This window comes from Colias croceus, chromosome 25, assembly GCF_905220415.1.
Source record: "Colias croceus chromosome 25, ilColCroc2.1".
NCBI lineage: Eukaryota > Metazoa > Arthropoda > Insecta > Lepidoptera > Pieridae > Colias > Colias croceus.
The window spans coordinates 6,606,652-6,620,937 of NC_059561.1; the positions used below are offsets into that span (position 1 = coordinate 6,606,652).

A 14,286-nucleotide genomic window follows, 5' to 3' on the forward strand; every position below is an offset into this window, starting at 1 on the left:
CAAATTTAAAATATTTTGTTAGTAAATAAAACTTTTTTTCAACAAAAAATTTAAACAAGCTCTGCCTAAACTCATAATTATGTACATATTGGTTTTAAAGAGTGAAGTACCTATTTTCTTTTTTATAATAATGGTAAACAAAATTCATTACCTTTGATTTCAGCGCAAAAGTATTTCATTAGAGAACAGGTATTCTCTATTTAATTGTGTATGTATGAAATATAACTGTTATAAAAAGTATCAAATCCACTTTTATAAACAAATATGAAATATGAAAATATTTTAAATGAAATTGTTTACATTTACATTTTTTCTTCTCAAATGACCAAAATAAAACATTAAAGGAAAATAAACAACATTATTAATGATGTAAACAATATTTGTTTATTTGAAACTTACATACAATGAGTACAGGTATTTTGTACAATTTTAAATAATATAGAAAATGAAATGTGGGTTAATTATTGTGTGCATAGTTTTTGGAACATGTAAGTACACTTTACTTTTTTTTAAATAATGTTTCTATTAATATATCGTGCCAAATCGCCAAATTGTACATTTATTTTAAGTTACATATCGTTTCTGTAAATTTTGTTTTTGTGTGCATTGTACAATAAAGTGTTTTCTATTCTATTCTATTCTATCGTGTATTGTGTTATTATAGGTATTATTTACACAAATAGTTTCAATTCATCTGAATACAACTGTATTCTATAGATTTATGTAATAAAGGAAAACACACATTTTTTTTTACTGCGTCGCCCATACGCACCAGCAATGCCAGGGACATTGTTAGTGCGTTGCCGGTCTTTATTTATATATTTATTCTAGATAATAATTTATATATAATTATTTTTGTTTAATTATTTTAGTAAAGCCAGTTATATCTGTAGAAATAGATGTAATAGATTGTGGAATCGATCATGACATAGAAGTAGCCACTGGAGATGTTGATATTACTAGATATCCTTGGTTGGGAATTTTATATTACAGCTATTGTGAGTACTATTATTATATATTTTTTCTATTTAAGTCTTATTTTACAGTTATAAAAATAATACATATCTATTCCACTGCCCTAGTAACATTAACCCATTGAGCCCCCAGGCCCCAGCTGCAGCGGCCCGATCGGTCCACGACACAATAGATTTTCTATTGTGTCTGTGATTCCGGGGGCTGAGTTATTAAGCAAAGAAAAACAAAAAATATGTCTTTTCTCGGGTATCAAAATATCTCCATACCAAATTTCATCAAAATTGGTTCAGTAGTTTCGGCGTGATTGAGTAACAGACAGACTGACAGAGTTACTTTCGCATTTATAATATTAGTATGGATTAATTAATAGGTAATTGTTAATATTGTAGATGGTGAAACTGACGATGCACGAGCGGTGACGACAGTGGCTTTGATTCAAGCTGAATTTGTGATAGCTCCTGCGGCGGATATTGGGCCAATGCCTAAACATGATTTCAGGTAATTACTGTGTAGTTAATTTAAATCTTAACTAATGTTATAAAGAGGCATGATTTGAGGCAAAAGTTGTTGACAAATTAAAAAAAATTAATATGTTTTGTTTTAAATTGTTTTTTTTTTAATCATATACCTCGTAAAAATTGTTAAATTTATCGAATATGGGGATATTCTTGTCTCATTTTAGACGCCTCCTATAAAATGTTGAAAGCTGCAATTAAAAAAATATAATTGGATTTTGTAGATAACAATAAAAAATAATCTTCTTGTCATGAAAGAACAAAAAATCGTAATTTAGTTTGAGTTTTAGTACTTTAATATTTGGACGTTTTTCCAGATCAAACGCTCGCGTACTTTTGGGTGAAAATTGGAATCGAATCGGTCGCAAAGTGAGAAACTATGTGATACATGAAGAGTATGAAAACACGTATAATACCATCGCTTTGGTGCAGCTAAGGACTCCAGTCAGAAACAGTATATTACCTTTATATCTTTGCTATAAAAAGTGAACTGTATTTTATACTAGTGGTCCGCCCCGGCTTCGCCCGTGGTACATATTTCGCAATAAAAGGTAGCCTATGTCGTTTCTCGGGTACTTATCAAAATATCTCCATACCAAATTTCATGCAAATTGGTTCAGTAGTTTAGGCGTGATTGAGTAACAGACAGACAGACAGGATGGATGTCAAAATCATGGCCAAAATTCTAGTCGAGAGAAACATACGTTAAAGCAAAATTAAGCTTATATCATTATTGTAAGGTATATTCACAAAACGTACCAAAAGTAAGTTTTTATTACTAATGATCTAAATTCTGTAGAGTTATAGACTAATTAATTTAGAAAGTGAAGCACCCCTAATTTTATTAAGGCACATGTGTTCACTAATATTAAGAATGCCCTTCAATTTCTTTGTTCCTTACAGTTAATATAAAACCGCTCTGTCCTCCGCCTCACATAATAAGGAATCCGGACTTTTATATCGTCAAGTTTAAAGAAGGTTAGTGTAATTCATAAATTTTAAGGTATTATATAGATAGACTAAGATATAGACTAATATTCAAAAAATGTTCCGTAGGTACACTTAGATTGGTTGCAAATTTAATACGTGATATGAAATATTATATCGAAAACTTTCCCAAGTTTGCAGAACTTTTGGAATTTTTTTCACGACCATACAGCAAAAAAATAATTTAATTGCAATTTTAACAATGTTCCGGACTGCGGACATGGTACCAAAAGATTGATTGAGATTTATTGTCGTCCTAATGTACCATTCACTTGACCGAAGTTTGAAAACTTTTGGAATTATTGTTAAATTTTTGATTAGAATGAATGGAAAATAGAAAATGAATGTCGATACTGACTGATGTATGTGTGTATAGCGAATGGGTAACGATTTATTAATAAGACCGTAAGAAACAACGACTTATCTAAAAAAACTAACCAATTTTGATTTGATGGCTAGTAATTTGATTGTATTTTTTCAGATTATCAAAATTTACAAAAGAGAGTTATTCCAGTGTCTCACGTGCCAGCTAATTTATGTCGCGAGTTTTACTTGAGAGCTAATGTGAGTATGGTGCATTCGAGGAATTCCGGGTAATTCGGAAAATTGTGAATACCACTTCAGAGCATCGTTTTATTGACGGGTCCAAGACTGGAAATGGGACGGGTGCTGGGGTCTTCTCTGAGGACCTAAACATTAACATCTCGCACCCCTTGGGACCCCATAATACAGTCTTTCAGGCTGAATGCCTAGGACTTCTACTTGCAGCTTCGGCCATAGTTAAAAGAAATGTAACAAACTATTCGATTCGGATCTTATCGGATAGCAAAGCAGCACTCATGGCAATCAAAAGCCATGAAATCACTTCAGGGTTGACCCTTGAGTGTCACTTAGCCCTAACTAAGGTATGTGACCTGGGAAATTCCCTAGTACTACAATGGATAAAAGGACACAGTAACTCACGTGGAAACGATGCTGCTGATATACTAGCCAGAAGGGCATCTGAAACACCGGTCATGGGACCTTTTCCCATTATACCGATACCTGCTAGCTGGACCCGGATGATGATTACCCAGCTCACTAGCACTGCTCAGAGAGCAGAATGGTCGAGCAGATCTGACTGCAAGCAAGCCAGAGAAGCCCTACCGGACATTGACTCGAGACTTGCACGTCGGCTTCTCAACCTACGTAGAGTGCAACTACGCGTAATAACAGGGACCCTCACAGGGCACGGCCCCTTTAACAAACATCTCTTCAATCTAGGGATCACAGACAGTCCGCTATGCAGAGCTTGCATGGCGACCGAGGAAACGGCAGCCCACGTCATCATGGAATGTAAGGGGGTTGCGGAGTACAGGGCAAGACACCTGGGGTCTCCTGGGTCCCTCCCCGAAGCCTTTGGCAGCCCTCACAAGCTGCTTGGCTTCATGGAGGAGCTCGGGTGGTTTCAGTTTTAGCTGGTTTCCCCCACCTCCCTCTCTCACGCAAAATAGGCGCTTGACGTCGAGTTGCGGAGAAATGCCCGTCTATTATTATTATCGTTTTATTGTGACTATCGTGAAGGCATCGCATGAAACTAAACGGGTTTGATAACAATATTATTCATAATTGTTTCATCAATCAATTGTTACTAATTTAACCTTATTATAATTATCCCGTCATTTTTATGCTAATCTGATATTACTATAGGTATGCGATAACATTTATTTATACTACTAACTAGCTTTCCGCCCGCGGCTTCGCCCGCGTTTTTAAAGAAAAACCCGTATAGTTCCCGTTCCCGAGGGATTTCCGGGATAAAACCTATCCTATCTCTCAAGTTGGATAGAACTGCACATGGTGTGCGAATTTTATTATAATCGGTTAAGTGGTTTAGGATATATTAAGATTAATGAGGGTATTTTAAATTTTTCATATCTTGCGTACATTGCTTTTCTACCTAATATTTTTTTTACCTGTTTACCTTTTGCCCTGGTTTCCTGAGAGTGATCACTACTTTACTTGATTTTTTGTGTCACAAATAGGTTCCTTTATACATATAAGATTCTATTAGTGTTGAAAAAAAAAATAAACTTTACGTATTTCGCTATTAATTATTATTTATTGTTGACAGTTATACGCAAAGAAATTGCGTCCACCGCATGTATCTTGTGCGGTATCCTTAGAAGAAGATAATGTTTGTGTTTGGGACGCAGGTTCGTCTCTAGTGGCCAGGGATGTATGGGGGAGATGGCAGTTGGTGAGTAATTAATATTTTCTTTGTCTGTAAATGGAAATTGTTGATGAGTGCTTAATTGAGACATGGACAAAGGCCATTTGATTGCAGATGAATTTTCAATTATAATCAGTAATCACAAACCAAATAAAACTTTTTTATAGTATAAATAGACTAATTAATTTACATAAAAAAGATTTTTAATAGATACCAAATATGTAAAAAAAACAATTACTCTTGGATTATTATTACAGAATTAATATGCGAACCTCACTTCTCTAACACCGCATTTACACATTCGTGCGAGTAGCATTTATACGAACGCGCTATATTATGCTTGTTCGTTATTCGCCTCGTTATTTGTATGAATGTTTAAAGGCGGTGAAAGGATTAATTTGTTTTACTAATTATCTGACTTCAACGCTACTAAAAACATTACTAGGTATTTCTTTATTTTTTGAGTGTTAAAAATGTAGTGGATAAAAATTTAATTGCAATTTATTGATCCTAATTTATAATTTTAGTTAGGTATAGGCGTCCGCGGGCCAGGCTGTGGAGCGCCGTCCCGGTATTTGGATATTATGAGCTATTTCCCCTGGATAGAAAGCACATTGAATAAATTCAGACGTATCACCATATCTAAGATGTCCAAACACAAGTATATATTGAGAGGTTAGTTGTTGTCTAATGTCTATACATCAATACTTATTACTTACTAGCTTTCCACCCGCGGCATCGCCCGCGCAGTCAAAGAAAAACCCGCATAGTTCCCGTTCCCGTGGGATTTCCGGGATAAAACCTATACTATGTCCTTTCTTGGGTATCAAAATATCTCTATATCAAATTTCATGCAAATTGGTTCAGTAGTTAAGGCGTGATTGAGTAACAGACAGACAGAGTTACTTTCGCATTTATAATATGAGTATGGATTATAAAAGAGGGTATTTTTAAATATGTACTCAATACTTTTTCCAAATTCCAACAAACTACAAAAAAGGGTTCTTAATTCAATTGTATTCTTTTTGTGTTTGTTATTTTAGAAGTTTCGACTACATAGCTGCGTAGGTGAAGCGATTTTTATGATTATTTTTTTTTATTTTAAAAAAGCAGGTGCCTTTCAGCTCTCATTTAATTTGGTTTGAATCTAAAAATGTCAACTTAAGTTTGTTAAAAGTAATTAATTATTATTGATATGTTCCATGATCCATCCTACACACAGTGTAGTTCAAATAATTAGCTACAACACAGAATTTTTGGTATATATGTGTTAATGATTTTTGAAGTGAAACTTCTTTATCGGGGTTGGAAAAAAATTTAGTGTTCATTTTTTCGTTACGCGTGACATTTTCCGTTACGCGCCATCTTTTTCTTATCCACGCGTGATTCGACGTATTTCTGTAAAGTTGCATATATACATTTTTTTTTACATAAGGTCATAAAGAAGTTTCACTTCTTACGTGTGTACACCAGTATACGCACACATTTTTTCTTATATTTCAGGAGGCAGTACAGCTTACCAACGGTTCGGAAACTGTGATGAAGAAGAGAAAGTAAATCTTGTGTACCGAGAGATGATATCGTTGCGTACTGATAACGATCAATTCCAGTTTCTTACGTATAATGTACATTTTTTGATATAATATAAAAAAATGTTGTATATGTTACACCGCCCGCGGCTTCGCACGCTTTGTCTAAAACCTAATAAAATCTATACATATAATAAATCTGTAGTAGGGTCAATTCTGTACATTGAAAATATTGAAAAAATAAATAGCAGGGGGTGTTACTGGATCGATACCAAACCCAAATATGTGATTAAAAAAATTTTTGTCTGTCTGTCTGTCTGTATGTGAAGGCATCACGTGAAAACTAGCGGTTCGATTTCGATGAAACTTGGTATAATTATACCTTATTATCCTGGGCGTAAAATAGGATACTTTTTATCCTGAAAAAATATGTAGAAAAAAATTAATCTTAATTTTTCAGTTTTATCCATAGACGTTGTTCCGTAGAACCGCGAACACACGTTGCGTATTATTATAGGCCTAGCCGTATTTAGGAATTGGGTCCAATAGATATTTATAAGATGTTATTGACAGAGGTACTCAAAATGGAGAAATAACCATCCACGCGAAGACCGACATCCGCGCGGACGGAGTCGCGGGCGGAAGCTAGTATATAATAAAATCTTCATCTTGAATCACTCTATCTATTAAAAAACCGCATCAAAATCCGTTGCGGAGATTAAAGATTTAAGCATATAAAAGGAACATTGAACTTAAAGTTAAATAAAACCTAATGAACGGTCCATACTATGATTTGAGCATTAAAATGACCTACATTTTTTTCCTTTTTATTGATATTCCTATTAATAATACTAGATTTTCCTTCAACAGCTGTCTTTATACGACGATGTTGAGTTCACTTGCCTCACACTAGAACTAATCAACGCATCTGCTGTATCGGAAATGAGAGTGAAACATCTATGCACTAGGTACTCTAAGGGACCACCGTGTTATGCATATAAAGGTAATTTGATAACTTTAAGAACTGAATTTTAGTTATTTTGGGATTTCTGCACTATACAAATAGATACGTGTTTTATAGTCTTTATGAGGGTTTCTTTACATTAAATATGAAAAAAAAAATACTACTTGTCTCAAAAATGTGACTTAGTAGTCATTAAAAGTATTATACCCTCTATGTACTTTTCTATTCTTCCGTCCACTGACGAACAATAGACAAGCTCAAATATTGTCCGAATCAAAACTCTGCCTAAGCGTCTAGGCATAGTTTTATAATAAGCGAATACAATAGACTTATTTTAATTCCACAAATAAAATATATGTATAATGTAAATTGGAATGAATGCAATATCTACATAATGCCACTTGAAAAAATTTAAATGCCATACGTCAATGCTTAAATACTTGCTTATAATTCTAGGCTCTGTTTTCGAAATATCAGTCTACCTAATGTTTTCTGACACATGCCGTTTCGAAATGTTCGCATGGGGTTTCAAGAAGAATATGACGTTAATAGACATTCAGGCTTGGAAATGGGAAGAGGGGACCTATTATGAAGATTTTACTATGCTACCAGTCGAATATCGAGGACCCACGCATTTAACAGAGTTTGGTTTTGAACCGCTCGATATGGGAATGTGGGTACCGGAATATGAATTGTGGACGACGACCGAATTTGATAATAGCACCTGGTCTAGTACGACGAAGAAGCCTAAGATGATAGCTGGTATGTTTTTTGTTTTATTTTGTAATATTGCTTATGCCATCTGGATATTGCCATAGCTATATTATCTTCATTTTAAATAACTAGCTTTCCGCCAGCGGCTTCGCCCGCGTAGTCTAATAAAAATCCGCAGTTCCCGTTCCCGTGGGATTTCCGGGATAAAACTTATCCTATGTCCTTCCACAGGTTCCACGATACCTCTGTACCAAATTTTAACAAATTCCATACAGTACTTTTTGATATTAGCCCGGAAATACATACAGACAAAAATTCTAAAAACTATACTTTTAGCTTCGATATCGATTGTAGATCACGCCCCAAGTATACTTTTAAAAAGTATTCAATGTACAGTTTTGACTTTCCTACGAATTTATTATATGTATTGATTTTTTTTCACTATATTTATTTTAAACATTTTTAGATGACGCAACACCACCTCCTCAGAAAGCTGAAAAGAAACGGCCAAGAGAAACTACCACCACGGAGGCGGGAGTCAAAACCACGCCTACTACTATATCCCCAAATATGTCATTTATATTATTTATGACGGGAAAACCGAATTTTGATATAGCATACACACAGAAACCTAATTATGCTAAGAATTAATAAATTCCCTTTGTTATACTATAATATTGATTTTGCATGTGGATTTTGATATGTGTATAATTAAAAAAATAATTAATTTAAACTAAAAACGATAGACTTTTGTATGATGATATTAAAAAAATATTGTAATCATTTTTATTCTATTGTTATTTATCAATGACATCAACACAAAACAAATATTTTTTTTAACATTACATGAACGTACAATTATTGTGATGATGGCCTTTCATGTTGATTTATATGAATAATGTGATTTAAGAAATAAAGAAGAAAAAGGAATTTTTCATTACTAGAAAAATCTGTTGCAAGCTAGAGATTTTTTATATTATACTAGCTGCTCCGCGCGGTTTCACCCCCGTGGCTACACTCCTATTGGTCGTAGCGTGATGATATATAGCCTATAGCCTTCCTCGATAAATAGCTATCTAACACCGAAAGAATTTTTCAAATCGGACCAGATAGTTCCCGAGATTAGCGCGTTCAAACAAACAAACTCTTCAGCTTTATAATATTAGTATAGATTAGAAAATATTTTAAAACTGTTAATCTTTAAGAAGCTATCACCTCCTGCAGTATCTTGTGCTTTTAAATAAAAAAGAAAACGAAATATGTTTCAATCATTTATTCATAGCTTTTTTAACATAAATTGAATACTGTACATTCTCACCACTACTGGCATGTAAATATACCTTTATATTATGTCTTACTAATAAAAAGTTTAACAATGGATAAATTTCTACCATTTTCTACCATAGCTGCGTCCTGCTCTTGCTCACGTGAAACGTCAATCATAAAAACAAGAGGTTATTGCAATAACTAATCCATTGCATAGCGAATGGGTAACATTTTATTTGTAAGACCGATAAATGAATGTATATTTTTCTGTACTATAACAATAATAAATATTAAAAACTATATTAATACTTGATTGTATCAATATGTCCGTTCAAGTACAAGTTAAATATTATAAATCATAACATCTAAAGCGTAAACGTTAAAAAAATATAATATGTCGGAGAATTTCAATAACTCTCCATAATTAATTATAATTAGGTAGATATGTGAAATAATATTAAACAATGACTCAGTGCGCACACCTTGCGCGGTCGATGTTAGTACCGAGACTATATCATCGAGCTACTGACTCAAGGAATATAATAGTACGGGAGCTAGCAACGTTTAAAAAAAAGTCATTTTAGTATAGTTGGGTTTTTGATATACTGTTTCTCTTGCTATTTCGGTTAGAGTCCGGGCTGTCTGGCTGGCCGCAGTGGTTGCGTTTATTAGTGCGCATCTTATCTGCACAGGAAAATATCCTTAATTTAAAGTCATTTTTTAACGCGTAATTTTTAATCTTTTGCCTTTAGATAGATCCATCAGACATAATTTTTTTATTGCAAGACGTTTTTTTCGTTGTAAAATAGGTGCCATACGCAATTTTTATTTCAAAATAACTAAAATGTCATCGAAATAAGTGAAATTACATCAACATGAGTCCGCTTAAAAGGTAAGTAATAACTTTATTATTTATATTATATTATCCTTTTTTAATACTTATATTGAATAATTAGTAAACTAATATTTTTAATAGATGGTTTCATATTTATTACACTTTTGGGTATAAATATGAATTTGATGATATTTGTATTTTCTAGTGTTTGATTTTACGCGAGTATTATACATTTTGAAATTAAAGACTTGGGAAAATAATACAATGAATAAATCGCGTTTAAAATCCGTTAAAAAGTCTTTAATTTCTTGATGATATTTGGTTTTTATCAAGTTTACATTAACGTCCTATTGGAGGTTCGTTGGGAAAAAGGAGGCGATATGGTAGATTGTTGCAAAAAAACTGTAAATAGTAAAATGAATATTATATATAGTATAAGTAACACAGTGATTACTTATCCTTCACTGGGACTCATGTTGATGGAATTTCACTTATTTCGATGATATTTTAATTATTTTGAAATAAAAATTGCGTCTGGCACCTATTTAACAACGAAAAAAACGTCTTGCAATAAAAAATGTATGTCTAATGAATCAATCTAAAGGCAAACGATTAAAAATTACGCGTTAAAAAATGACTTTAAATTAAGGATATTTTCCTGTGCAGATAAGATGCGCACTAATAAACGCAACCACTGCGGCCAGCCAGACAGCCCGGACTGTAACCGAAATAGCAAGAGGAACAGCATATCAAAGAACCAACTATACTAAAATGCTCACTTGTCAACGTTGCTACCTCCTAGAATATAAACCATAGCATGGCCCGTAACCCCATGCATTTCATATCAATTCAATATCGACATAATGTTGTACACCAAAGAGTACATTGTAATAGGAATGTATAGCCACATAACAACTACTCTGTTATAATTCTCTCTCAAATATAAAAAAATAACTGCTTGTTTGTTCGCATGGACCGCTTCTACGCCAGTTTATAATATGTATTCTATAATTATACTTAAATATATCCATTATCAACGCAATGCACTACATTGTTGGCTTCTCTTAATCTACCCTCTTTAGTTGCAATTGGCTGTAGTTTCCAAAAGTCGTCGATGTTCTTCTTTTCGTTGCCCTGAAAATGATTTTTTTTTATATAAACATAAATTCACATTCGACGATAGCCTGATATGAAACACTTTATTAGGAAATGTTAGGCAAAAACGAGATTTATAATATTATCTATCTACCTTCAAAAAAAAAATAACATAATATTGAATCTCATACTTCATAGTATTAATGAACAATAGAAAGATAAAATACCATTTCACATACAACTAATTTCTATTTCATTTCATTTACCTCCATATCCATAACAATTGCATCTTCAGGACTTAATATGATGAATGGCGTAGATTCAAAACTAAATGCGAGACCGAAGTACGAATATTTCTTAACTTCACCCATAAAAGTATCCCAAGAATACACATTGTCTGGATTACTACCTAATTCCTTTATTTGATTCGATAACACACTGTAATAATTCTTCAATATATCGTCATAGTGCTTTAATAGTAACTCTTGGTCTGTACATGCATAGATACAAAATATCAAGTCCAAAACTGGACTAGCATATCTTGATAGTTGAAAATCTATCATTTTAGCATCAACTACTTTACTGTTTTGATATCTGTATAGAAAATTGGTTGTCCAACAATCACCGTGTGAAATAACACCGTTAGTTTTATCTTGAACTGCTTTAATCATATCTTGGTAGCGTTCAGGAACAGCAAATGCTTTGACTTTTTCCACATAAATGGTATTGGGATATTCTTTTTCAACTGCGTCTATAGCAATGCCTGATATTCTTTTCCAAAACCTGGCATACCAATCTGTATAATTTGGATCGTAATAGGTTTCGAATACTGTACTGCTGATTTCAGCAAACTCCTCTGGTCTTTGATCGCGCATTGCAAATGACAATGCATGAAATTTGGCTAAAACTTCTGACGTTAGTTTAAAATGTTCATAGTCAATGCCCTCTTGACGTACCGGGCTGCCATATTTATCAAGAGATGCATCTTCTAAACATATTACATCATTAACTCCATCAGAGAGAGCTAGGAATAAATTTACGTAATGTGTGAACGGATGGGTGACTCGTTTTTCTGCTTGAAATTCAAGTAGTACAGGCAAGACGTTTTGATAGACGTTTATTTCGTTTTTGAAAAAGTCGTGGCTCCGGAATGTGAGGCGACGACAAACGTTCTTGGGAATTGTTTTAAGGACTACTTGCACGTGCACGGACTCTCCATTAATAATTCCATATATTTTAATTCTCATTACTTCGCTTAGATATGAATCGCCTTTGCCTGTTTCACTGACATACTGTAAATGAAATATTTCATAGTCAATAAATATTTTAAAACTGAGTTTAAAAATGAATTCCAAATCATGATCAGACACATAACTTCTAGGCCTTTCCAGATAGAATTTGAATTTCATTTATATTATTACAAATAGCATAGCAAACAAGCACGCAAATGTTTGTTGACTGACAGAATAATACAATTTACCAGAAAATTATAGTAATGTATGTATGATGTTTTTTAATAAATTTCTTTTAAAAATGTAATACCTAATAATCTTACCTCCCAATGACTGAAGGTGGCTGGTTTTTGAAACCATTTAGAGAGAGCTTTATCAAGTTCTTCACTGGTTAATAAGGCTGAAATTTGTAATAGAGATCTTTTCTCTTCTGCCATGATTTAATTTGTCCTTAATATTATTAGTAAACTTGGTAGTAGAGTATTAATATTAGGTACTTTAATATTGATGAGATGTATATTTATGAAATTAGTATTTTTTCTTAGATTGTAGTGCTGAAAAGCAAAAATTATGAATTATATAGTTTATTTAAATTGTAGTTATAAGAATCAAGCCTGAAATGGAAAAATTTAAGAATTTTTATTGGCTCTACCTTTAGTAGAATAAATTACCATGAAAAAATCAGGAAAATTTCTTAGGAAATAAATTATTTATCTGCAACATGTTATAAGTTGTAAGTTCTCACTAACAATTTCAAAACAAATAACTGTAAGTATATTATTTAGGTAATCCCACGGGAACGGGAACAGGGAACTATCCGGGTTTTTCTTTGACTAGGCGGAAAAAGCTGTTGGCGGGAAGCTAGTAAATAAATAAAATTGAATGTACCCTAATAGAAACTATTTTATCCTGATGTGAAACAAACTAACATTACCTGTTTTAAATGTTTATGAGCCTTATAAAATTAAGCTTTTATCGTATATCATGTTAACTTTCATTCATTATTACACTTTATACTGTTTATACAGTAAAGAGGCCTGTGATAAATCCCTGTTCTTCTTGTTTATGTTTACCTACTTATTACTATTGAATTGACGAATGACAGATACCAAAACTAAACCTTTTTCACGTCAACTTTGACAGCATCACTTCCGGGTATAGTGAAACGTTGACACATAAAAAAAGTTTATACAATTTATGTTCGCACCATGTTCACACTTCTTAATATAACTTTTCAATCACAGAACAGTAAAAACTTCAATAAATACTAACTTATGAATATGTTATCTGTAATTATAGGCGGCAGATAAATGTGGCGGGAATTACTGTCCTGGTATTGTTGCTCTTGACTTCTGTGCAGATTCGGGCTATCGCTAAATAAATTTCGTGATGTCTAAATGTTTTCCGACAGAATACTGGGCAATAATTATTTCATGTATGAAATGAATAGGAAATATGCTTGTTTTTTTTTTTAATTTTTTTATCCGATAGTTTACAACATTTTATTTAATGGAGAAAAATTTTGCAGCCAAAAATTAATTAGAAGTAAGTATATAAAAAAAATTTTTCTAAAAACCCAACTCAAATGTACAATTCAAACGACGCGGCCATTTGGCACGCTCTTGAGCGCGCTTCGTGTATTTTTATTAGTTTGGTTGCTTCAAAACAGTATTAGTTAAGTACTGTATGCAATATGATTTCCTGAGATATTAATTTCCATAAAAATTGAACTGTATGCCTACCCGTGTACAGTGATTAGATAATATTGTCGCCTTTATATCATTTATATAAATATATCCAACTAGTTGATCCTGATCTGAAGGTGTCTGAAGGTTCACTCTGTTATATTACCTAGCATATACCTTAGTAACTTTTTTTACTTTTTACCCGCTCACCATGCGCGTGAAGCCGCGGGTTCTAGCTAGGCAGTAATTATTTTGGTAAGAATTGTTAACTAGTTCC

At 33.0% G+C, this 14,286-nt stretch overlaps 2 protein-coding genes across 2 annotated transcripts; one reads left to right on the plus strand and one right to left on the minus strand.

The window, feature by feature from the left end:
* The first annotated feature begins 404 nt into the window (after window positions 1–404).
* LOC123703058 lies at window positions 405–8,941 on the plus strand. The gene is made up of 12 exons (XM_045650933.1): window positions 405–414; window positions 873–998; window positions 1,365–1,473; window positions 1,808–1,944; window positions 2,394–2,468; window positions 2,959–3,041; window positions 4,591–4,716; window positions 5,217–5,364; window positions 6,193–6,314; window positions 7,089–7,221; window positions 7,639–7,944; window positions 8,363–8,941. Exons 1-12 carry the CDS (start codon window positions 405–407, stop codon window positions 8,545–8,547), a joined length of 1,560 nt encoding a protein of 519 aa, XP_045506889.1. The 3' UTR covers window positions 8,548–8,941.
* Window positions 8,942–10,897: 1,956 nt separating this feature from the next.
* Window positions 10,898–13,392, minus strand: LOC123703296. Its single transcript, XM_045651249.1, has 4 exons — window positions 13,259–13,392; window positions 12,648–12,878; window positions 11,359–12,384; window positions 10,898–11,131 (listed from the first exon to the last, which is right to left on the minus strand). The coding sequence occupies exons 2-4, from the start codon at window positions 12,759–12,761 to the stop codon at window positions 11,015–11,017; spliced, it is 1,257 nt and encodes a 418-aa protein (XP_045507205.1). The 5' UTR covers window positions 12,762–12,878; window positions 13,259–13,392; the 3' UTR covers window positions 10,898–11,014.
* Window positions 13,393–14,286: the final 894 nt, after the last annotated feature.

What these genes read in the sequence shown, in the direction of transcription:
- LOC123703296 (XM_045651249.1), bottom strand. Translation starts at nt 12,761, where the DNA reads ATGGCAGAAGAGAAAAGATCTCTATTACAAATTTCAGCCTTATTAACC. An exon ending in CCACCTTCAGTCATTGGGAG is followed by an intron (nt 12,385 to 12,647) that starts GTAAGATTATTA and finishes TTTCATTTACAG; the next exon opens with TATGTCAGTGAAACAGGCAA. An exon ending in CAATTGTTATGGATATGGAG is followed by an intron (nt 11,132 to 11,358) that starts GTAAATGAAATG and finishes AATCATTTTCAG; the next exon opens with GGCAACGAAAAGAAGAACAT.
- LOC123703058 (XM_045650933.1), top strand. An exon ending in TCCAGTTTCTTACGTATAAT is followed by an intron (nt 6,315 to 7,088) that starts GTACATTTTTTG and finishes TTCCTTCAACAG; the next exon opens with CTGTCTTTATACGACGATGT. An exon ending in GAAGCCTAAGATGATAGCTG is followed by an intron (nt 7,945 to 8,362) that starts GTATGTTTTTTG and finishes AAACATTTTTAG; the next exon opens with ATGACGCAACACCACCTCCT.